The sequence below is a fragment of the Natator depressus genome, chromosome 8 (assembly GCF_965152275.1).
Source record: "Natator depressus isolate rNatDep1 chromosome 8, rNatDep2.hap1, whole genome shotgun sequence".
NCBI classification, from domain to species: domain Eukaryota; kingdom Metazoa; phylum Chordata; order Testudines; family Cheloniidae; genus Natator; species Natator depressus.
The window spans coordinates 65,278,328-65,301,008 of record NC_134241.1 but is presented as its reverse complement, the minus strand read 5'-3'; the positions used below and the strand labels follow the sequence as shown (position 1 = coordinate 65,301,008).

Below are 22,681 nucleotides of genomic sequence, written 5' to 3'. Positions count from 1 at the left end.
TAAAACTGCTATTAACAAAACACACTTCACTGCTCAATTTTGCTTAAAACACTTCACATCTGATGAATTACCTTGCAAGTCTGTCACCTTTATTTTCATATCATAAGATCCTGTGAGCAAGTAGTGAGCCCCAGGAGAGAAGCGAACAGAACGAACATCACTGGAATGAGGATGATAGCTCTGTACCATTCGTCCTCCTCGAATATCATACAACATGCAACTGGAGTCTTCTTGCCCTGTAGCTAGGAGGCGACCACTAGGATCAACAGCTACAGATGCCACAGCACTACCTATAAGAAGAAAATGCCGACCATAAACTAATATAGACTTATGGATATGTTCTGCATTCTTTTGAACATAGAAAGGTTTGAGAGATGTTTGTAGAACTGTTAATATTAAAAAGGTAAAGAACATATCTAGCCAAGTTAAATGTACTTTCAGCCAATTTTGTCTATATTAAAAGGCAAGTCTTATGTTGTGTTGCCCCCATTGTATAGTTTGCCTTGTAGCATATGTTGATTTCTAATTGTGGAGTGGTAGCAAAGTCACAGTTAAAGCTGCATCAGAGAATTGTGTTTAACAGTGGAAAAAGATTAGGAATATTTGCTCAATGTTTCATCACAGAAAAAGGGAATACCCAAGAGTGTTGGCGGGCTTTTAATTTTCTGCATAGTTAGAATCCATAGCAGAATAATTCATTTAGAAATATATTGGCAATAAAGAGATTGTTTTGAAAACAAGTTCTGTACCTGACTCACTTTTTTTCAAAACACTTCTTGCGTAGATTACTGTACATCTGTAGTTTAGACAAACACCATCCTTTGTGCATTTGCATTTTGGAGTTTGAGAAAACATGTTATTATTTCTTGACTTGAGCTGTATCAGTTTGGAAGTGTTGCATTAACTATATATGGACATCATTTGCTAGGTAGAGTCCTATGTCCTTTACACGACAATAGATTTGCCAAATTCCAGAAGCCACATTTAACTCCAAGGTTGACTTTTTTAACAGCCTAATATTCCTTGCAGCCATCATGTTTACATTTGTTATCAATAAAATAATATCACTGTTACAAAGCGTGTCATTCTTTGTAAGGCAGTTTGTCAGTCTAAAGTGTTGATTTTTTGGGGTAAGGTTGTACGTTTTCTCTGTTTTAGAGCATCATGTAAGCTTATGGTGCTATATAAATAGCTAATAATATCAAAAGGTCACAAAGCAAAGAACTAACCAGTTTTTGAATGAATATACCGAGTTTTTGTTGTTTTTTTAAAAACGAGCAACTGGGGATTGTTTTGAACAAGCCATAAGTCCTCATTTTACAATGCAAGATCCCTGTTTTCAGCAAACCAATGACAAGAACAATCTTTAAAATATGTAATTGTGCAAGAAGTTTTTTAGTCAGTGCGAGAAGAGCAATAGTCTTACCAGTTCCATGAAATGTTGTTCCAACTACACGAACACAACTCGGTACTCTAAGATCCCAGAATCTTACAGTCTTGTCTTGGGAACCAGATGCAATCATCCACCCACTCCAGGTATAAAGTGCTAAAATATGACCTGTAGATAAGAACATGTTTTACTTTACTAGTATTACTCATTGTTTAAAGATCACTACTGAATTCTCTACATATTATTGTTCTGAATATGCACTTACACATTAAGTAGGGTCATCAGCAGCATACAATTAGTAGATTAAATGTTATATTTTGGTTTGAGGAAAGTAGTAGTCTTGGATGGATCAGAGAGTTGGAGATAATCAACTAGCTCTCTTCAGAGAGCCTTTGTTAGCAGATTTCTGTAGGTCTCACTTCATTATCTGTTACTCCAAATATATGCATCTCTTGGGAAAGGTTTCAATGTGGCATGGACTGAAGAAGTGCCACCAGTACAATGGCAAGACCCTGCTCTACATCTTCCCTAGCATTCACAGGGAGACAAAGGGCTTAAAATACGTAACGGTCTAGATTAATGAAATAAAATCTCTCCTGAGCTCACTTTTGATAGGACAGAGGTGCTGTCCATAAGAAGAGCATGATCTGGTCGCTTGTTACCAGTGCATAGAACAGATTGTTACTGTTGCATTTTTATAAACATACCAGTATGGCCACTCAGAGCATGCAGGCCTTGACCTCGCTGGCAGTCTGTTGTGTAAATATTACAGTCTCCTGCTCCAGCGCTAATTAAAATAGCGCCACCACTTTCTGGACCTTCCATAAAAGCAAGATCTCTAATTGTCCCATCATGCATACTGAACTCCAAGTCTGGTCCTGAAAAAATTTAAAATAAACCAAGAACAGAGTGAGATATACATTGTTTAGTATAAATTAATTATGTAATAATTTAAGCTGTTATTGTGACAGTGCATTAGTATTAATTAAAAAGCTTGAGTTTGATACATGTAACAATTTCAAGGGGGAGAATATAACTTCATAAAATAGGATAAAATTTCACACTGAACGGGCAAACTGACAAGTTTCTGTGTATCAGAATATATTAACTTTCTGTTTCTTCAATATTAGTTAATCCCTCTGTGAGAGGTTCACATCTTATTAGGGTATGTCTACACAGCAAAGACAAACCCATGCATGGCCTATGCCAGCTGACTTGGGCTCACAGGTCGGCCGTGGGGCTGTTTCCATTGCTGTGTAGACTTCTGGGCTTGGGCTGTAGTCTGAGCTCTGGGACCCTCCCACCTCACAGGGTCCTAGGGCTGGAGCCTGGAAGTCTACAGAGCAATGCAACAGCCCTGCAGCCCAAGCCTCTTGAATCTGAGTCAGCTGGCACAGTCCAACCATCGGTTTTTTCTTTGGTGTGTAGACATACCCTTGATGTTCAATCAATAGTTGATTCTCAGTTCTGGAGCTAGACTTCAATATGTTTGTTCATGGTATTTTATTTCAGTTAACAAAAAAATCCCACACAGTTATCTAACTGAAATAATATTGTAATATTAAATCAGTGACATCAAAATAAGAAGCATATTTATGCTTGTGCTGAAAGACCAAGTCCCATAAGGTTATCTGTACTTCTGTGACTGGATTATCCTGGAATACATTTATCAAAGTTAAAAACAGGCTAATGATCTTGAAATTCCTTACCAAAACCTTCGGTCAGATTCTGATTTATTAATATTTTTCTTAAAGAAACCAAAAAAGTATGCCAGGCACCTCAAAATAAAACTTTCTTTGATCTCACCTGCATACTAGTCATTAATCTGTCGCTGCTGAATATCTTCTAGTACTTCAAACTTCCAAGCAGCATTTCCCTTTCCCCCAAAACATGAGTAAGTACAAATCAGGTACTTAAAGTTACTGATCTGGAGCCCAGGTTTGGCAGCATTCTAACCTACAATTGGTTCAGGACTAGGTGTGATACTCTAAGGGTATGTATACACTGCCCATGTTACAGCGCGGAAGCGCTGTGATGTGGGCAGTGTAGACACGCTTTATCGCTGGGGGAGAGCTCTCCTGGTGATAAAAAAAACAAAACAAAAAGCACCCCGAACAAGGGGCGGTAGGTTTATCGCCGGGAGCACTGTCTATGCTGGCGCTTTTCAGTGCTAAAACTTTTGTCACTCAGGGGGGTGTTTTTTCACACCCCTCAGCGACTAAAGTTTTAGCGCTAAAAGAGGCAGTGTAGACACAGCCTAATACATCTCGTTACCATAATGACAGGCATAACTCAAGTTACTTTGCCATTTGTCACTAATATGACCATCCCAAATAAATGATAACATGATATACCAGTATATATACATACACCCTACCTGTTGCATTACAAGTTTCTGCATTAAAAGGTAGTACTTTAACATATTTATCATTAGAACCAGTAGCCAACAACTGTCCACAGGGACTCCATGCCACACAGTAGATTGACCCTTTGTGATGTTTGTTCCTTTTGAAACGAATATCAGGTTGTTTAGGAGTGTTATAAGCACTGAAAAAAAAAAAAAAAGAGAGAGAGAGAGAGAGAGAGAAGTATTTCTTTTATATGTAAATATAGAATATGTAATCTAAAATGCAAGTCAACTGTATTATTTAATGTAATAAGAAATCCAAAGTAGGCAAGAAAGTTAATTTCTACTTATTTTTCAGTTTTCTGACGGTAGGCAATTAAAGTTAAAACTAAAGTGTGAAAACATAGTGTTTTGTTGCCACACAGGAACTATGTTCCCCAAACACATTTTAGCTTCCATGCATTATGCAAACATCTTCCATACCACACTTATTGTGGTCTGATTCCTTGCAAGCATAAGCAAGTGCTCTAAAGGGCAATGAAAATAGACAAGTGTAGGTGGCAATTTAAACTTTTGCTTTAAAAAAAGTGTTTAGTTTTAATGCTGGAAGGCAACTAAGGTGGAGTATTAGGATAACAGAGAAACCACAAAGAAAGCTCCTCCTTGTTCTCCAATATTTCACTACAGAAACATTTGAAGTGTGACCTGAAACGATTTCTACAACACACACTAATTAAGTTATGAGTGTTCTTGATGGGGGAAAAAACCCCAACAACCTTGAAACAAAATTCAGAAATGTCTGCCAGAGGTACCTGGTTTGACAAAGACAACACTTAGCTACTCTTAAAAAGGTATTGTCTTAAAAAACCAAAACTCAAAACCCAACAACTAAACAAAAATGCCCACCAAAATACCTTATTTTCAGAGTCCAAAACAAGTGAAAACCAGGAAGAAGTATTCCTTTTTGTATCCAACACTTTATACATGTGCTTGACTTCCGTGGGACTACTTGTGTACTTAAAGTTAAGCATTTATGTAAGTGTTTGCAGAGGCCTAGGAAGGAAGTGAGCCTTGGTTTTCTTAGGTCACCTTAAAGACCTACTCATATCAACATACCACTCAACCTCCATGTACTGGACATTAAAAAGTAAGGAAGAGGAGCAATATGACACTAAGAACATCTCACCCATTAACAAGAAACGAGACTGAATGAGGCAGTCTGTGGAAAAAGTACAGCTAGTGCACTTTCTCAAAACTTATTCAGTTATACATTATAGTTGTAACCTTCCCGGCATTATTCCTGAACATCCTAAATCAGCCTTTACTTACATCTGACTGAGGAGAAATTCCTAATTCCCTTTCTCCGATTATTTCTATGGGTTATTTAGACATGAGTAAATACAATGCTTGTAGGAAATTTGTGGGAAGTTACAAAGTATTTAAGATACAATTCAGCATCGAGAATAAAAGCTCATTCTAATAAAGGCAAGAAGCTAATAGGGCAACAGAAACTAAGTATCTGACTCCTAATGCATTTTAAAAACTTGCCACAGAAACTGGAAAATGAGGATGACAAGAATGATAAGAGGGGAAAAAAGCACAAAAAATGATAAGATCTCAAAGGATTTTAAATAGATATGCAACAGGGAAAGCAAATAATGTGGCCACTTTAAAGTTACAGAAGACAGCTCATAAAAGGAAATAAAGTTACTAGTTACTCTGTTGCCATCTTTACAGAGGAAGAAAGTGAAGATCTGCCTAGGTCAGGTATCAGTTTTCGAGGGACGACAGACGAGGAACTGCGTAACATATAAACACACAATTATAAAAAGGCTAAATGCACTTAAACTAGACAGAGTACCAGGTGTACTATGGCTTTTTAAAAATGAGAAAGCAAATCTTAACTTTTAATGGGCCATTTTAGAATTTCATTAGATGCAGGAGATATTTCTCAAGATTAAGAATATGAACAATCTTTCACTATGTTTACAGCCTGACAAGACAATGGGTAAGGAGATGTACAGACAGACCTCAGGAAGAGGTGTGGAAAGCTCAGAACATTCCCTTTAGAAAATTACAGCACAGCAAGAAACTATCTTATCAAGCCAATAGTCACATCAAATTCACCAAATCAAATTATACACACTAACTATTAAAAGGGTGTTAAAGGCTACAGGGATAATCTGTTTATAAATTAAAAAAAAACAACAGATTTTTCTAACTTCCAGCATAACAAGCCAAACCAATCAGGTGGGCGAGGGGGAGTGGGAGAGGAGGACACACAACGCACTCCACATCTCCCCAACCCATGTCCTTTCTGCTTCATACATCAACATCAAACATTTTGGAATAAGAACTTCACTGGCTCCTTTGTTTATTACCTTTGAGGGAAAACAGAATGCATATTAGGCAAGGACATTAGAGGCTAAAGCATGCTTTTTGGCCAAACTGGGAAGATGTCCCAGACTCATCAGGAGCAGATACACACAAAAAGAATGCCATTTTAGAGTAATTTTTCTGAAAACTCTCCAACTTTTACAAAAGTAATGGAATTGAAGCAATAACTAGAAAGTGAGTTTGACACCAAGATTTATTTCTGAAGAAAGAAGGAAATAATGGATATGAAAATTCAAGTAGGTGGAATTAAGACAAAAGAGGAAGAAGCCAGAAGCATTCTGCCATAACATCTTTTTCTGTTCCTGAATGTATATTCTCAGACACAAAAGATTCTTTTACAATGCCAGTGTGTCCAAGACTCTAGGGGAAGAATACTACCAAAAGGAAAAGTTGTAGTACTGATGTCAAAACAGCTTGGCAGTAGGGGAAAGAACTAGTCAAAATAGTCACAAACACAAAAATACCGCAGCTGGTCTTTTTATTCTGTCTTGGTAGTTACTATGTTCTCAAAGCAACATTGTAACAGTTCATTGTTGACAGGTTTAATCAACTAACAAAATGAAAGGGTAAAAGACAAGAACAGACTTGAAATATCTACAGACAGCTTTGGATATCCAGTGATCGGTAGTGGAACAGAAATGATTATGGTAGGACTGTATGTTCATTTATTTTTCTTCTTACCTTGGGTCAATTACTTCTGGATAGGCACACACCCTCAAAGTTTTGGAATTTGAGCCAACAGCATACAAACTCCCACTTGGATGAAAAGCCACAGCTCTGACAGCTTGTGTATCTTCTAGAGTATTAATACAAATGAACTGTTTTTTTGATTTATCATCCTGTTGTGTAAAAGTTTGACAGTCACAATAGGTTCACAAACATAACTACATTTTTAATAGCTTACACACATTTCCAAGGCTGAGAGAAGTTAAAATCCATCCCCATTAAAAAAATAATGTATTCAAATGTAAAGTTTATAGGGGAAAAGACTGGGAGGAACACTCCTTGACTGTTTGTGATACGGAGAGTAAAGATATCACAGCATCTTGATCTTAACAAAATCATGTAAGGAACAGTTTTTCAAAGATTCTTCTAAAAGACCTACAAGAATGCTTACACAAAATCAAATTAAAACAAAGGTGGCATGACGTCACATTTTCCTGAGCAAAGAACTTGAAAACCTTTTAATATTTTAGTTGATAAAATATGAAGTGTTCTCCTTTGCAAGAGCTTGTTCCTATTTCTTCTACTTCCAAATTAGGCACCAGTAAAATGCTTCTCTTTCCTTCCTCAAAGACATCCAACTATTGTAGTTTTTTAAAATTCATCTTAATATTTTACATACAGCTGTAAAATAGTCAAGGGGGAAGACTTGTGGGTTAAGGGAAAGCCACCTAATACTGAACAGACGAAGTGACATTTCACAACCTCTGGTGCTATTTGTACTAGACTAAGGAGAAACTAAAATACACAGTAAAAGATATTACAGTGTAATGTTGCATGTTACAAGCATATAATATTCTCTGCAGAATACTTGTACCAATTTATTTTCCAATTTAAATATATAGGAAAATATGAGAACTAAACAGAAAGACTTCAAGACTCTTGAGTAACAGATGGACAAAAAACTTTTAGAAGTTATATATTATGCAGTATTTGCTAGCATATACAAGCTGTTAATAAATAGTTTACTTTTTGTCTATTTCTTTAATTTTTAATTTTCATAATCACAAAAAATTACAAGTTACATTTTGAAGAGTCCTGTAACTCCACCTGCTTTCACAACTTACTTTAAAGACAAAATCCCCAAACACCTCCACCAAAATAACCTTCCAACCAAAAACCCTCTTTGAAATGACATTAAGTACAAACATTTTCAGACAAAAGGTAGTTTATGGTGAAAGTTAGAAGGCATTCAAAGTTGTGCTTATAATGGAACCAGTTCAAGCCACTCCTGTAATCCATAATATGGGGCTGTACATCTTAAGTCACTGATAAACGTGATCACTTTTAAGATTGATGGGAAAATTAAAAGTTACTCACCTTCTCATAACTGTTGTTCTCCGAGATGTGTTGTTCATGTCCATTCCAATCTGGTATGTGCGCATGCGCGTGCATGGCAGCCGGAAGACTTTTCCCCTAGCAGTATCCGTCAGGTCGGTCCACGCACCCCCTGGAGTGGCGCCTTCATGGCGCTCACTATAGGGCCCTACCGATCCGCAACCCCCTCAATTCCTTCTTGCCAGCTACTCCGACTGAGGGGTAGGTGGGTGGGTGGGTATTAGAGATGTGTTGTTCATGCCCATTCCAAGAACAACAGTTACGAGAGAGCGAGGAACCTTTCTTTCTTCAAGTGCTTGTTCATGTCAATTCCAATCAGGTGACTCCCAAGCCCAAGTTCCAGAGGTGGGGTCGGAGTTCAGATGTCCACTGACTGGAGCACTGCTCCACCAAAGGCCGCGTCGTCTCTGGCCTGTTGGGTGATAGCATAATGCGATGTGAAGGTATGTATTGAGGACCACGTCGCTGCTCTACATATTTCCTGGGTGGGAACATGCTCCTGGAAGGCTGTTGAAGAAGCCTGAGCCCTGGTGGAGTGCACTGTGAGCAGGGATGGGGTGGGGTGGAAAGCAGACACCTTCGCCAGGTTCTAGCACTCACGGATGCAGGATGTGATTCATGACGAAATTCGTTGAGAGGAGATTGGAAGACCTTTCATCCTGTCTGCATCAGCTGTGTCCAGCGTGGCTTGCAGTAGAGCTCGGAAACTGAGCTTACCCTCCTTCACCAGGGCTGAAAACTCAGTGCGGGAGTCCTGCGGCAGCAGCTCCGCAAATTTCGCCATTGCCCTGCATATATTATAGCAGCATTTGCTGACAATGGCCTGCTGATTAGAAATGCGAAGCTGCAAGCCGCTAGTGGACTAGACTTTTCTCCTGAAAAGGTCGAATCGTTTCACCACCCGATTCTTTGGGGGAGGGACCTTGGTAACCAAGGTACCGAGGAGCAGGTATTCGGTGCAGGATCCGGGGTCGGACTGGGGATGGAGTTCTGCTTCTATTAGTAGGATCTTCAGGCGCTGATCCCTATCTTCTAATGTCCTGGGGCAAACCCCCCTGCAGATCCTCCAGCGATCCTTTCGAAGGCTCTCCCACAAACACTTCAAATACGAAGTTTGAGGATCGCTTCTGGGCATACACTTGCCATAGACTTCACAGGCTTTGAACCCTGGAGACCACAGCATGCCCCAGCGCTTGGATAGCACTGGAGGGAAAACTCCCCCAAAGGAAACTTAAGAACTAACCCTAAGCACCTACTAACTACTTAACACTAACTACAAAAACTAATGAGTAATGATATACAGACTGCCAAATGCACTTGTCACAACAAGAGCAAGGGGAAGTTCCAGCTAACCGTCACTGGCGGTAAGAAGGAACTGAGGGGGTGGCGGGTCTGTAGGGCCATATATTGAGTGCCATGAGAGGCCGGGGGGTGCCTGGACCGACCCGACAGATACTGCTAGGGGGAAAATCTTCCGGCTGCCATGCGTGCACACACCCCCCACCCCACACACACACAAACACCCCGATTGGAATGGACACAAACAAGCCCTCGAAGAGCTTCCCAATTATGCCTCCTGTGGTAGATTAAAGCAGGATCATAGATCAGATATCCAAACTGGGGGAAAACAGAACAACAACCTGCAAAAATATGCCACTCAGTGTGGCAACAGCAGCTCCTTTCATGGGTGTGTTTGCCTCAGTATTGTATGATGTGGTCAGTGCTCTACTCCCTCTGATTGTTCTTGGGCCAACAAGCATTTTGGAGCCACCTAGCATTCTCCCTTCCCTTTCTCCGACAAGCCAGAAAAGAGGCAAAAGCCTTGAAGATCCCTATCACTATGCAAGAGGTGTTTTTTGGAAGGTAAGTGGGTGTATGGGAGTGGGGTGAGAAATGGGCTACTCCACAAAGCCCTCTTATAACAGAGAAAGAAAGAAAATGGTCTAAGTTCCCTTCTTAGAATCAAAGAATGCAAAGAATTAATATCTGGTCATTTGATATGTTTATCATCATGGTATGTGTCCCCCACAGTATACCAAACCTTCTACCTTATAAGGAAGATAGCTATGTGCTGCCTGACTCCATTCAGAATACTCCAAATATTACTTTATGAAGGTAATGGACAAAGTCCCATAAGCAGTATTTTGGGGGCCAGCATAGGAGAGCACCGATGGCAAGGACTTAAAAGCAAGTTGCAGTCTGAGTAGATTTCCATGGAGTTGGAATGGTTTTGGGGTGGATACGAGGGGAGCCTGAAATTTCGCTGCATACAGCCCCCTTGCACCCCCATTTAGTCTTAACCCTCATCTGCATTTTCTTAATTTTGAAACTTGGCATGTATTAGAAACTCATTACAAATACTGTTGCTCTTAACATCTAATATTATTAAGATATTATATAGTCAGATTCAAAGGTTATCCTTACAGGACACAATGTAAATACCCTTTAAAAAAGTCTCACCTCATCACCTCTTGTCCTAGTTAGATTCCCTGAAGAATCTTCAAGTCGTGGCTGAATGATAGTGTGTTCTGGCATACTGTTTGGTTTTTAAAAAATTAAAAAAAAAATTCAGTGCAATACACAAAATAAGCAGATCTTTCTCATTTCTAATTTGTCTGTTTGATGAATGTATTCTGACTGGAACAACAATATCCAACCTGGCACTCAGAATTAACTCATTAATTTATAGGAGCAACAGTAGCACTTATGTCTGACACATTAACAATAAGCCATCGTTTTACAGAATTTTTAAAAATATTTTTGCAAAGTAAAATAAAATCTTAAATATATAACTAAAAAGCGACATCGTCATCTTGAAAATTAACTTGTCTGGAAGTGTTGTTTTACTATTGCTACAAGCAACATCTAAAAAAAAGGAAAGAGTACGTCTCCCTCTCCCTGCCCCATTACTTTCTGCATTATACAGAAGGTGTATAGTCAGTTTTACTGTTTCCCTGTGTAGGCAGTCACTCAGTAAAACGGAAAATAACTGGTAAGACTTATACAAACTGGGAGCAAAAAAATATCAGGATATATTGTTTACAGGGTGGTCTATGAAAAGCAGAAATCTAAGTGAACTGAAAAAAAAATACAGTTTACATTGACCATTTAGCAGGAACTGTATATCACTGAAGGTCTGCTAGAACCTAATTTTTCGACCCAAGCCCATCAGACCTGACCTTGAGAGAGTTCAGTCATTTTATGGCCCAGCCCGGCCCCTTCTCCTCAAACCCGATACAGCCTGCTGCTGCTGGAGTGGGCTCTCTTCCTCCTGCTCATGGTGGCAGCATGGTGGCAGCTCCACGTGGTGGTGGCTGGGTGCGCTGCTCCTGTCATTCACCGCCCCCAGCTTCACTGTATGTGCTATAGCGTGAGGCCTTGTCCAAACTAAACGTGAATAACATAGCTAGAGTCAACTTAGCTTCGGTCAACTTACTGCGGTGTCTACACTACGCTGCGTTGACGGGACACGCTCTCCTGTTGACTTACCTTACTCCTTTTGTTCCGTTGGAGTACCGGAGTCAACCAGAGAGCGCTCTGCGGTCGATTTAGCGAGTCCGCTAAATCAACCCCAGCTGCTGCACTGATTGCAGCAACGTTGATCCCCAGGGAAGCGTAGACGTGGCCTGAGAGGGCTACAACTCCTCGGCACATTCATTTCGCAGCATGCACAGTGCAGCAAGGTGGCAGCAGACAACAGGAGTGGGGCACGCTGCCTCCACTTCAATAACTCCACAGCAGGAGGAGGAGAGTCAAGCTAACCCACCTGTTTTCCCACCTGATCTGGACCTAACACTTTTAGTCGGGTCCTGTCGGATTCAGGTCGGGTCATAGGACTCTATACATCACCACAAATACATGAATTTTCTAGTTTTCAAAATACAATACCCATCCCCATAGTATTAACTGAAGATTAGCAACATTTCCAGCTCTGAACAATCTCTAGTGCTTACGTTTTACTCCCACGGACAGGCGACTCTTCAAGAAAGGGTATCTGATTTGTTGATCCACGCTTTTGAGGAGTGCTTGTATTAACGCTTTGGCTATCAGTACCTATTCTCTGATTAACATCTGGAGGTGGTGATACGAAGCTAGTTGCTGGTGTGTTAGATGCATGCCCTTGGCTCCCATTACATTGCTGGCTGAGCGTCTGCACATCATTTCCAAGAGTGTCTATACCTATGTTTAACTCTCCCAGCTTTTGAATAGACCTGCACAGGGTTGATGAAAACAGACAATAAAAGTTAAAGAAACAGTTTATAATATGGGAACTTGAAAAGGTTAAAAAAAAAAAAAGTGAAGTTGTACCCACGTTGCCCTGTAGCATGACAGGTATAATAATTAATCTATGAAAAGTTTGATTATATTTAATTACAATGATGTTTGACCCAAAGATTTTTAGCAGCCCATTTACTTAAAGAGTGATATTTTTGACATGTTTTAAACCCACCCTGTCAACATGAAAGGAAGAGTATTTTCATATGAACAAACTGACAAGATGTCAAAGTAAAACAATAAGTTTTCCTTTAATTTAATATCTATTTCTCCCATCATAAAATAATCACAAAAAATACTCCTTTACACTTTGTTACCAGAGTGACAACCTAATATCACACCCATAAGAGAACTGTAGAAAGTAACAAAGATAACTAGAATCAAACATTGACCACCTTATTTTAGGTTATGTATTTACTACATAACTGAAATAATTACATTTTGGGGATTTCAAGCTTATGAGGTTTCTAAAGTGAATCTATTATGTGACAAAGTCAGACCAGACAACTGTAAGAGAGTGGTCTTGTTGGGGTCCAGGAAGTGGGCGGGCAGAAGCCCACCCATGGCAAAAGGCCCCACCCCCAGCCTAAGGGGAAGAGCCGCTGAGCACGCGACTCAAATAAATACAGGGGACAACAGAAGAAAAAACAAGGACAAGTGTGAGGGCAAAGGGTCAAAAGCAGGGACCCTGAAGGGGACAAGCAGAGAACCCTGGACAGTGCCCATTGCTCCTCAAAGCTGTCAAGGGAGCCAGCGGACACAACCCAAAGGGACTCTGCTTGGATACGTGAACGGAGAGAGGAACGGAAATAGGCCCCACAGTCGCAGAGCTCCCCCTCAGCCAACATCCTCTCCCTGGTGTTATGGATGGCCACTTTGGCCATTGCTAGGAGGCGGCTGATGAGGAGCTCTGCTCAGCCCTAGAATGGTAAAGGTCCTCCCCCATGAGCTGAAAAGAGGTTACCTCAGGTCAGTGAGGGACCCGTGAATCCAATTAAGGGCTGCCTGTGATCTTTAAAAAACCCTCCCTCTATCTCACCAGAAAAGGAGATAAACTGCGGCAGGGCTAGTGACCACAAGGAAAAAGGATTCTCCTAAGTGGGGGGCTGCACTCCTCCCTACAGGAAAAGCAACTATGCAAACGGACTATTTGGGGAAGTACTAGCACCCAGAGGCGAGCATAATGAGGCAACACCCCAGAGATGGGGAAGAGAAAAAAAGTATTCCCTCTTTTATGTTATTACCTTTTCTTTTTTGTTTGGCTAAAAGGTACTCGCTCAGGCCTACCCTGAGGTCCACATTGGGACTGTTTTACTCCATGTCTCCATTGCCAGAGGGGGAAACACTGTGCCCAGCAAGATGAAGGAGGTACCTTGCCACAATTGTTTTATGACAGAATTGTGTGTTTGATAACAGTTCATACATGGTGCAGGTTATTTAGCATAGACCTAACAAACATTAAGAGTTTTCGTTTTAAAGGGCTAAATTCTGTCCATTTGGATTTTCACGGGTTTCTGATTATTGGGCTATACACTGGACACGTGCATAGGATTTCCATTAACATCAACAGGAATCCTCCATAAAAAGACAAAGAAACACTTGGTCCTAAAGGACACAAAATACTAGAACTGGGTAATAATACTTAATAGACTTAGTTGATGAATTTTGCCTCTGAACTGAATTTCCTCTCTTCGCTACCAGAGTTCAAATAGTATTCACACATTCATTCAAATAAGTCTTGGTCTTATGAACTAACGAAAATAAAAAAAAAAATTCCAGTTACACAAATGTGATATTCCCTATTATGCCATGAGTTTAAAAAAAAGACAAGTATATTTTACATGGCCAGAAAACAAATCTATAAGAATTTCACTTTTCTCCAGGAGGGCTAAAATTTAAACAGACATGAGACAGTTTAACATGAAGAGCATGTTTGAACAACACTTTCCATATGAAAAGCACAGCCAATTAATATAAATATTTCAAGGATGTATGTAGAATATTTTATTTGCCTGATGGCCATATTCAAGTCTAGTTTAAAATTCCCAAATGCTAGTTATCAGTAGTCTAAGTTACTATTTTTAAAATTATTTGGGTCTATAATTTTATTTCTTAAATTGAATAATCCTTCAGCCAGGTCAAATCATTTAGAGCAAAGCAAGGTGGGTTTATGCATCAGAACTGGGTACACAGCAGACTTGGTCAAAAAATACCACAAGGAGTTAAATTCCCCCCCCCCCCAAAGAATTAATTATAAAAATGGCTGTACAATAAGTTTTCTTAAAACTTTCCTCAAATATATCCAGTTCTTCAGGTTCCAGAAGAACAGAGGCCCTGGTCCAAAGTACAGCACCTAGACCCATGCTTAAACTTGACATACTTGAATTTAGGTGTGCTCAAGTGCTTTTCTGGAAAAAAGTCAGATTATAAACTGTAGTCAGCAGACATCAAGAAGTTAGTAAAACCCTTTTTGAGTGGAGGTGCAGGAGGAGGGGAGGAGGAGGAGGAGGATGGATGTACGACTTACAAAGTACCAAGATTTTCTTTGCAAAACTTATGTCTATTTACTCAAATTTAGACCAGTTAGAGGATACTGTATTTGAAGAGGGATTTGTAGCTTTAGAATACCAACACAATGAGAACGGTAATTATTTTTAGACCAAAATACCCAAACCCAGCTTTTTAGTTGCTGCTTGGTTTGAATTAAGTTCATTATATTATAAAACCTAGGAAAAATGAAAAGTGAGCCAGTTGCCTATTTGACCTTCCAAAGAATATGACCATTAAAGCAAATTTGTTCTTGTTAGAAGTTAGTTGGCTTTCCTCACGATTTTCATATCAGTACCCAAATCTTAGTAACGAATTGTCTAAATATAAGCCAATATGGAGGAAAGCTCTCCCAATTACAGGGTTATCTTAGTATAAAACATTTAAAGAAAGACCACAAACAACTTCAAATATCTGTATATAAGTTCACTGCTATTTCACTAAATTGTTTAGTGAGTTATTTTTCATTTCTGTTCATGACAGAGGAGTTTATTCTTCAGAAAAATTTATTGGCAAACATAATTTTAGCCCAGAAAATTATTTTTGGGTACATCTGGGAAAAGAAGTAATTCCATATTTGGCATTCTGAATATCTAAGCAGATTAGTATCTAGGAGGCAATTTAGTACTGAAGTGCATAAGATGACATCAGTGGAACAGTCAACTAAAGCCAACCTGTTAAGAAACTGTTCAGTAAGATTCTGTTGCTGGTCTGTCCCATCTTCCTGGTTTACTCCTCCTTCAAGCAACATTTGCTGGTACAGTTGTCGTTGTTGTTCTTTCTGTTCTAAATGCTGCTGGTAACGTAATCTTTGTCTATAATATTCTTGAAACTGCTCTGTTGAATCACGAAGCTTAAAGAAATAAGGATTAAAAGGATTTGAATTTTAATGGTAAATTAAAATTAAAATTAAAAATACACACAAAAATCAATTTTTTTTTAATCAATAATAATCAAAATGTACAGATAGGCAAAGAAAATGCTCCTTGAGAACAGTTTGATTTAAGGATGTTTGCTTTGTATATTTTGACATGTGATGTTGACAGTTTGTGCTTTAATGGTTATAAAGCTTTAACTTTTTGAATCTGGCTTTGCAGGACTGAAGAATGAAAGTTGTTTTGTCACTATAGTAAGCAAGTAAAACTGAATATACATAAGAAATTGATCTGCTGCTAAAAGATGCCATTTCTGCCATCAGTTTTTAGAGGAGATTTTTACTTTAGTAATACAAGCAAAAAGCTATACCAATCCTACGGGGCAAAGTTTAAACACTGGAATACCACAATTTAAGGTAAAAATAATTACTCAGCAGCAGAAAAAAGATTTCATTCTCTTTTTTTCAGAAGCATTACAAGTAGGACTTCTTTTGTCAACTAATATGTACACTTATATGAAACCCAAGGCAAAACATCCTCATAACCCTTGAAATTGTAGGTTAGAAGGAGATGTCTCAGCACAACTAGACAAGCTGGTGGATCTTCTATTGATACAGTAGGAACAAGAATCTGTACCTTGTACAATTAGTGTCATGGAACGCAATCATACTGCAAAATCTAAACCTTGTTTTCTTTTTTAAAAAAAGTTTCTAACAGGTGTGAGTAAAACGTTGTATGCAATAATACAAGGGTGTCATCACAAACCTACAGACAGCTTAAAATAAAAGCTTTGAAAGATGTGAACTATCCCCACTCACCTCATCCAGAGGTTAACTGTGATGCACAAGTTAAGTACAAATGGAAACAATGTTGTCTATCACCACCTGACCCAGTCACCCTTTCTGGACAGATCCCAGTCAACTGTGATTTTGATTCAACTGCTGAATCCCAAGTGCTTCTAAGCCCCCTTGGTGTGGGCAAAACAAGATTCAAAAGCATCTGTGTCATATACATGATGAATTTCCCATCATAGCAGGCAAATTGTTTTGCAATTTATCAGAACAGGCAGCTCAAAAGGCCTTTTTATATGGAAATAATAAAACGTTACCTCATTTTTTTCTGGTTTTGCTGGTCCTTGATTCTGTGCTCCATTTATTGGCTCATTTTCTGGAACTGAACTCTGGCACACGGTCTCACTGCCAATGGAATGCTGCGGCTCCACAGGAGTATCACTTCTTTCAGTGATATGGAAAACCGAAGAGGTTATTTGAGAAATCTAATAGAAAATCCTCTAATAAGTAAAGAAATATATATTTATGGAATAAATCCTGAAATGATTATGTACAAGGCACCCCATTATATGAAGCCTAGAGATATTACTGGCAGAACAGACAAAAATATCCCATTTTAACCTATTACACTAACAGCTGCTAGCCCTAAAATAGAGCTAATGTACTTTGTTCTCAGGTTTTTCCAAAAAGCCTTATATTTTGGAAGTCCCATTATGCTTTTATTTTCTATTTTTATGCCTTCCATGAAAGGTTGTCCATTCCTCCAACAATCTAAAATACCATCAACAAATTACTCAAGCTCTTTGTTAAATTTTCAGATCTCTCCCACTTTTGAGGAACACTAATTAGATCTGTTGACTTCTCCCACTGTTCCCTAAAATCCTGGGAGGGGAGGAAGCCTCCATTCATCACAAGGCACCTCCGCAACTGCCTCCCATTCTGTACAGGACAATATTTCTTTAAGCTACATTTAAATGACATTCAACATTGGGAAGCTAGAAAATTCCTGTTTTAGCTATATAGGAAAAAAGAGTGCAACTAAAATCTGTTCTCACTTAATGTTGTGCTTTATAGGGACTTACAAAATTAGGTTAAGAGAAGTATTTCCATCTGGAATTATTTTAGAAGACATTTCAGTAGCCAGTAAATATGCAAAATACATTAGAAAATGTTTGACTCTTTAAAGAGTACTCTAACCTGACAAAATTGCAAATACTTAATGGTTTGGAGCGGCGATTTGTTGAAATTATTTGAGTTACTGGTGCATGTGTGCATTAGCAAAAACAATTTAATCTGATTAACAGACATGTAAGGATCTTTCTTTTGTCTACTGAACACAAGAGGAAATATCTTCTTTGCAGGTTAGGAGAGAACGGTAAGATAAGGGGTGCTGAGCTCTTGTGAAAAATGCCAAGAGCTCCCATTCTCAAAAATCTGGTCAGTTAATTTAGGTACCTAAATGGAAGCTGAACTCTTGAAAAATCTAACCTCAACTGGGGGTTCCAAGCATTTTTTAAAGTCTGGCCCTCAGCCTACTTCCAGCTTTCATGAGGTACGATAACTATATTAAATAAAAAAATAAAAGATTTTCATATTACTTGTCTGTTACTTTTTACATCAAATCAAAAGCCTGATCCTTTAAATCCCTGTACAAAGTGTTTGCAAAATAGTGCAAAGGTAACTCATGCTAATTATTGCGATTTATAGCCTAGAAGTATAATTCACGTAATAAATTCATTATGTATAGAATCAATGACAGTAGCATATTAAAACAGAAAAATAAATAAAGTTATTCAAGTATGAAATCCTTAGTAAAATATTTCACATTCTAGGACCAGTTTTAAAACATAGGGATATGGCAGATGCCCAAATGCCAACCTTTAGATATACAGGTGACCATACTTGGAAAAGTATTCAAATTTTTCTAAGGTTACTTCTACATTACACACTGCTGGTGGTGGCAGGTAGGCTATATGTAGCTACATGCAGCAGTAAAAAGCAGGTTGCATCCACACTGTGATGTGTAGCTACATGTCACTGAAAGGCTATGGCAGGGGAGAGGCAGTGGGGAGAAGTTTCAGCAGCTCCCTGATGGCAAGCATTTCACTGAGTCCAGGAAAAGCTCTGGCAGGGATCAGCAGTGGGGAAAGGCTCAGCTTTTCCCCACTGCTGGAGCCTTTCCCTATGGCAGGGGAAGGCTCCAGCAGTGCGAAGGGAACAGAGCCTTTCCCTGTTCTACTCGCCTAAGCCATACCTCACCATCTACACTGCTTTTTATCCCCATGCTAGAGGAGCGATCAGAGTATGTACTCTGCATGCAGCTGAAAGAAGTGTGCAGTATAGACATACTCTAAATGTCTTAAACAGGTTTACTGTGCAAGTTATAAGAGCACTAAGTATATAAAATTTAGAGTTCATAAGCCATAAACCCTGATTTTAATAAGGATTAGAAAGGAAAAAGTTTAATATCATGAAGATACGGGGGGAGGGGAGAAGCAAGTTTCCATAAGAGTTTTAATTCTTAACATGAGAAAAATCAGTTTTGCATACTACTGTGTACTAACACAAGGTATTAATTAACTCCTATAGCCATCAAAACCTGATTAGCTGGAATTTAAATAGAAATATAGGGAAGCAAATCTGAAAGTCTTGCTGAGATTTTGTCCGAAGATCAATTAGGTACACTATATCTAAGTGCAACTGTGGTTATAGCTGCACAAGTCTCTAATATTGGTGAATTTTTTTTAAGGCTCTGCTCCTGCAGATTTACACATGGGCACAGTTCCAGTGACTTCAGTGAGATTACTCATGAATACGAAGTTTAACATTTACTTAATTCTTTGCAGGATCAGGATCTAAATTTGCAATAATAGTTGGTGTGGTATAGTGCCATTCTGTGGGCATTCCATTTATCTACAAGGAAGTGTGGAGACAGGGTTATTACAAAGGTGAGAGAAAAGAAACAGAGTTTAGGAATTCTCCAAGATAGACACTGAATCTAGTTTTATTTGCTACATTGCTGACATAATCATTTAAAAAAAATTCACAGAAACTTCAGAATTTCTGCTTCTTCAAGAATACAAAGAGTTGGAATGCTGTTGTTTACAGTTTGATAAAAGGCATTCAGAATATTTTAAATCAACCACTGAAATATTTTACACTGCCAATGCATGCCACTATATACCTACATACGTAGTAAGTTCCAATAAGAACTTCAGTAACTAGAATCTAGTGTATTAGATTTAGATTTAAGGTTTTAGATTTAAGCCAGAACTTCATCTTTCTGCTATATTTTGGGTAAAACTATAGATGGGCTTGAATAAAAGCGTCAGGTTTGAACAACCCTGAACTTTGGGGAAGACTGAATTAAAATCTTGTGGGTCTCATACCCATTTTTAGTTTAAAAGTCAAATTTCTTAGGGGCTTGAGGAGAGAAAAAAGAAACAGTTTGAACTGCAATAGGGTTTACACATCCAACTTTAATTACCATTCACGTAAGTCACAAGTGCACCTGGAAGAACATATGTTTAACATGGTCAGTTACACTTCAGTATTAACAACTCTCTCTCAAAAAAAATGTGGAGTTAAATGAAACTTACCGCTCAGGTGACTCTTCATAAATGCTATGGCAATCTGTATTTTCAAGCATGAGACTTCTGCTAAGATTCTGCACTCCTGGGTAATGGAAATTGGCAAAGGAGTGTGACATTGGAGAGGTTTTATTACCAAGGTCTGTGATTCGCTTATCATGATTCGTTAATCCACATGACAGCCCATCTAAGGCAGGGTTTAAGGAACGAGTCATGTAAGCATCAGCTGATTGAGGCCGTCTCATTGGGGATGATGGATAAGGAGAAAGTTTGCTGATAAGAGGTGTCAAAAGATCAGCATATGCAGCTTTTGTGGGCTTCAAGAGTTTATCAACATGAATATTAAGCATCTTTTGTTCAAAAGCACAAGAGAAAACAGAAGCTGGCAGATTCTGAAGCCATGACAATAAACTCAGGTCCAAGTCATCACACCCATTACCACATAAAAGATCAATGCCAAGCAATACTTCACTCTCTGTAATTTCTTCTCCTGTTGCTTTACTCTGACAGAATTCCACACAACATTCATAAAGCAATCCCTTCATTATGAGCTGAAATAAACGATTATTACTTGCTTTGAAACCAGCCTCACTCAGTTTCCTGTCGGCAGGAATAAACTCTGCAACCATGATGCAAGCTTCTTCAAAACAGTGAACTCGAGCAGTGCTAGGGTTCCAGTCTTTGAATTCTGCATGGTTGGTCAGACGGGGCAACGTGAGTAACAAACACAGTTTACTATAGTCTTCTTTAGAAGGACAATATTCTTCCAGGGCATGTAGGCACTGTACAGCCTCTTGCATTGTAAACTCCAGCTATGGAAGAAATATTAAATACAAACAGGACACAGTTGACTTTAAAGTTACCAATTTATTCTTCACAAGCAGAGTTAGCTGCAGAAGGATAACATGCAATAGGATTTCCCTCATTTTTGCTTTGTTGTTACTATTGTTTTCATTTTAATTAAATTAGCATACACGGAGTCTGCAACAGCTTTCATGTCAGCAGTTCTAAGACCAAATTCTTCTTAAGGGACTCCAATTTCAAATCACTTGATCAATACAATGAAGGTCATGCTGATGTGGCTGTTTTCACAGAAGCCACTACATGTTTTAAGCTCTCAGAATTTTAATATATATATAGTTAAACAAATTTGCTACAACTGTAGGCTGAGAAGGCATTTCCACTTTAGGAGTCGAATTCTCTTTTCAGAGCCATAAAGAGGAGAAACTCCATTTAAGTTAAGAGTATCAAACTGGTGTAAGAGAATCAAGTCCTAAGTTTCTGTAATTTTCAGTCACTGGAAACTCTGAGAAAGTTATGTTTTGTGTTGAAGTTTTTCATGCTTATTCTCAGACTATACGTGATGTGTGTGTGTAAAAACAAGCGATGAAAATCTCCACAGCTCTTTGCAGATCACATATTCAAATACACACAGATGTGTTTGATAGAATTTGTTAAAAATTAAAAAAAGAAAGTAAACTTAAATGCAATACTAAAATTGAGATGTTAGCTGCAGAAAATGGAAAAACTTTGAAATTTCCACCAACTGTCCCTCCTTACATGTGCATTATGATGACCTTTCATTAACCTATCATACAACAATATTCAGCATGTAAAATATCAAGAAATTGCACCTTTTTCTATAGTGTTCTCCAGTAAGATTATGTAAATACTATGACTAGAGTGCTAAATGTTTTAACTACGTCCTTCTTCTAATCTTAAATGTAGAACTTTGTACTGCTCTCTGCATGCGGTCAGGTAAAGACCCTGCCATAGAATATATGGCAATGGGACAGAGAATTAAAGTCACCACAGCAATGTTAATTTTTTATTTGAGTAATTAATATTTTTGTTTGAAATGTATTTTTATGTAAAAGTTTTATAATGCTTTTGTAGTTGTAATTTAATGTTCATATATGAGCAATATAAAGTGAAATACTTTACAATGAATAAGCCTACAGCCTATAAGCCTTACCATGCTACAGCTCTGGTTACCATTTAAAACCTTTTGCACACTAAAAACCTTATTCATAACTCCTCCTCCCTGCTTTTCACACATTCAATGAACTCAATCCTCTGTGACATCGTTTATTCTCTACTAGCGAAGGAACACTGAACAGCATTGCATCTTTGTCTATAAAAGCTGCCACAGGCAAAACGCATTGAAGAATTTAAATTGCACACTAACACCTGAACGATCAATTTGAGCTTGAAATTGGAAGTCTAATTGACAGGTTTCAGATTCTATAACACTTCAAAAATATTAATCAAAGTTTCCTCTTTTAGGAGATAATGAAAACAAATAAATATATTTAGGGAGCCTAATAAGATTATTAAATATATTTACATATTCCAAGTTGTTATTCTAAAACAGAATGCTAGACGGTCCAATGGGCAGAGGTAAAAAC

The 22,681-nt window shown here is 38.4% G+C and overlaps 1 protein-coding gene across 4 annotated transcripts in view; it reads right to left on the bottom strand.

Annotated features, from left to right (window-relative positions):
- WDR47 (WD repeat domain 47) overlaps window positions 1-22,681 on the bottom strand; it is a 36,639-nt gene that overhangs the window by 2,148 nt on the left and 11,810 nt on the right. The window contains exons 5-15 of one of the 4 annotated variants that reach the window (XM_074961195.1): window positions 20,283-21,085; window positions 17,001-17,124; window positions 15,692-15,870; window positions 12,149-12,406; window positions 10,656-10,731; window positions 6,816-6,973; window positions 5,456-5,536; window positions 3,768-3,937; window positions 2,098-2,268; window positions 1,427-1,558; window positions 72-290 (exon numbers count right to left, since the gene is read on the bottom strand). In XM_074961195.1, the coding sequence (XP_074817296.1) occupies window positions 72-290; window positions 1,427-1,558; window positions 2,098-2,268; window positions 3,768-3,937; window positions 5,456-5,536; window positions 6,816-6,973; window positions 10,656-10,731; window positions 12,149-12,406; window positions 15,692-15,870; window positions 17,001-17,124; window positions 20,283-21,085 (2,371 nt within the window). Of the gene's footprint in view, window positions 1-71; window positions 291-1,426; window positions 1,559-2,097; window positions 2,269-3,767; window positions 3,938-5,455; window positions 5,537-6,815; window positions 6,974-10,655; window positions 10,732-12,148; window positions 12,407-15,691; window positions 15,871-17,000; window positions 17,128-20,282; window positions 21,086-22,681 lie in introns of all 4 variants that reach the window. The other 3 variants (XM_074961194.1, XM_074961197.1, XM_074961196.1) reach the window with 3 other exon arrangements.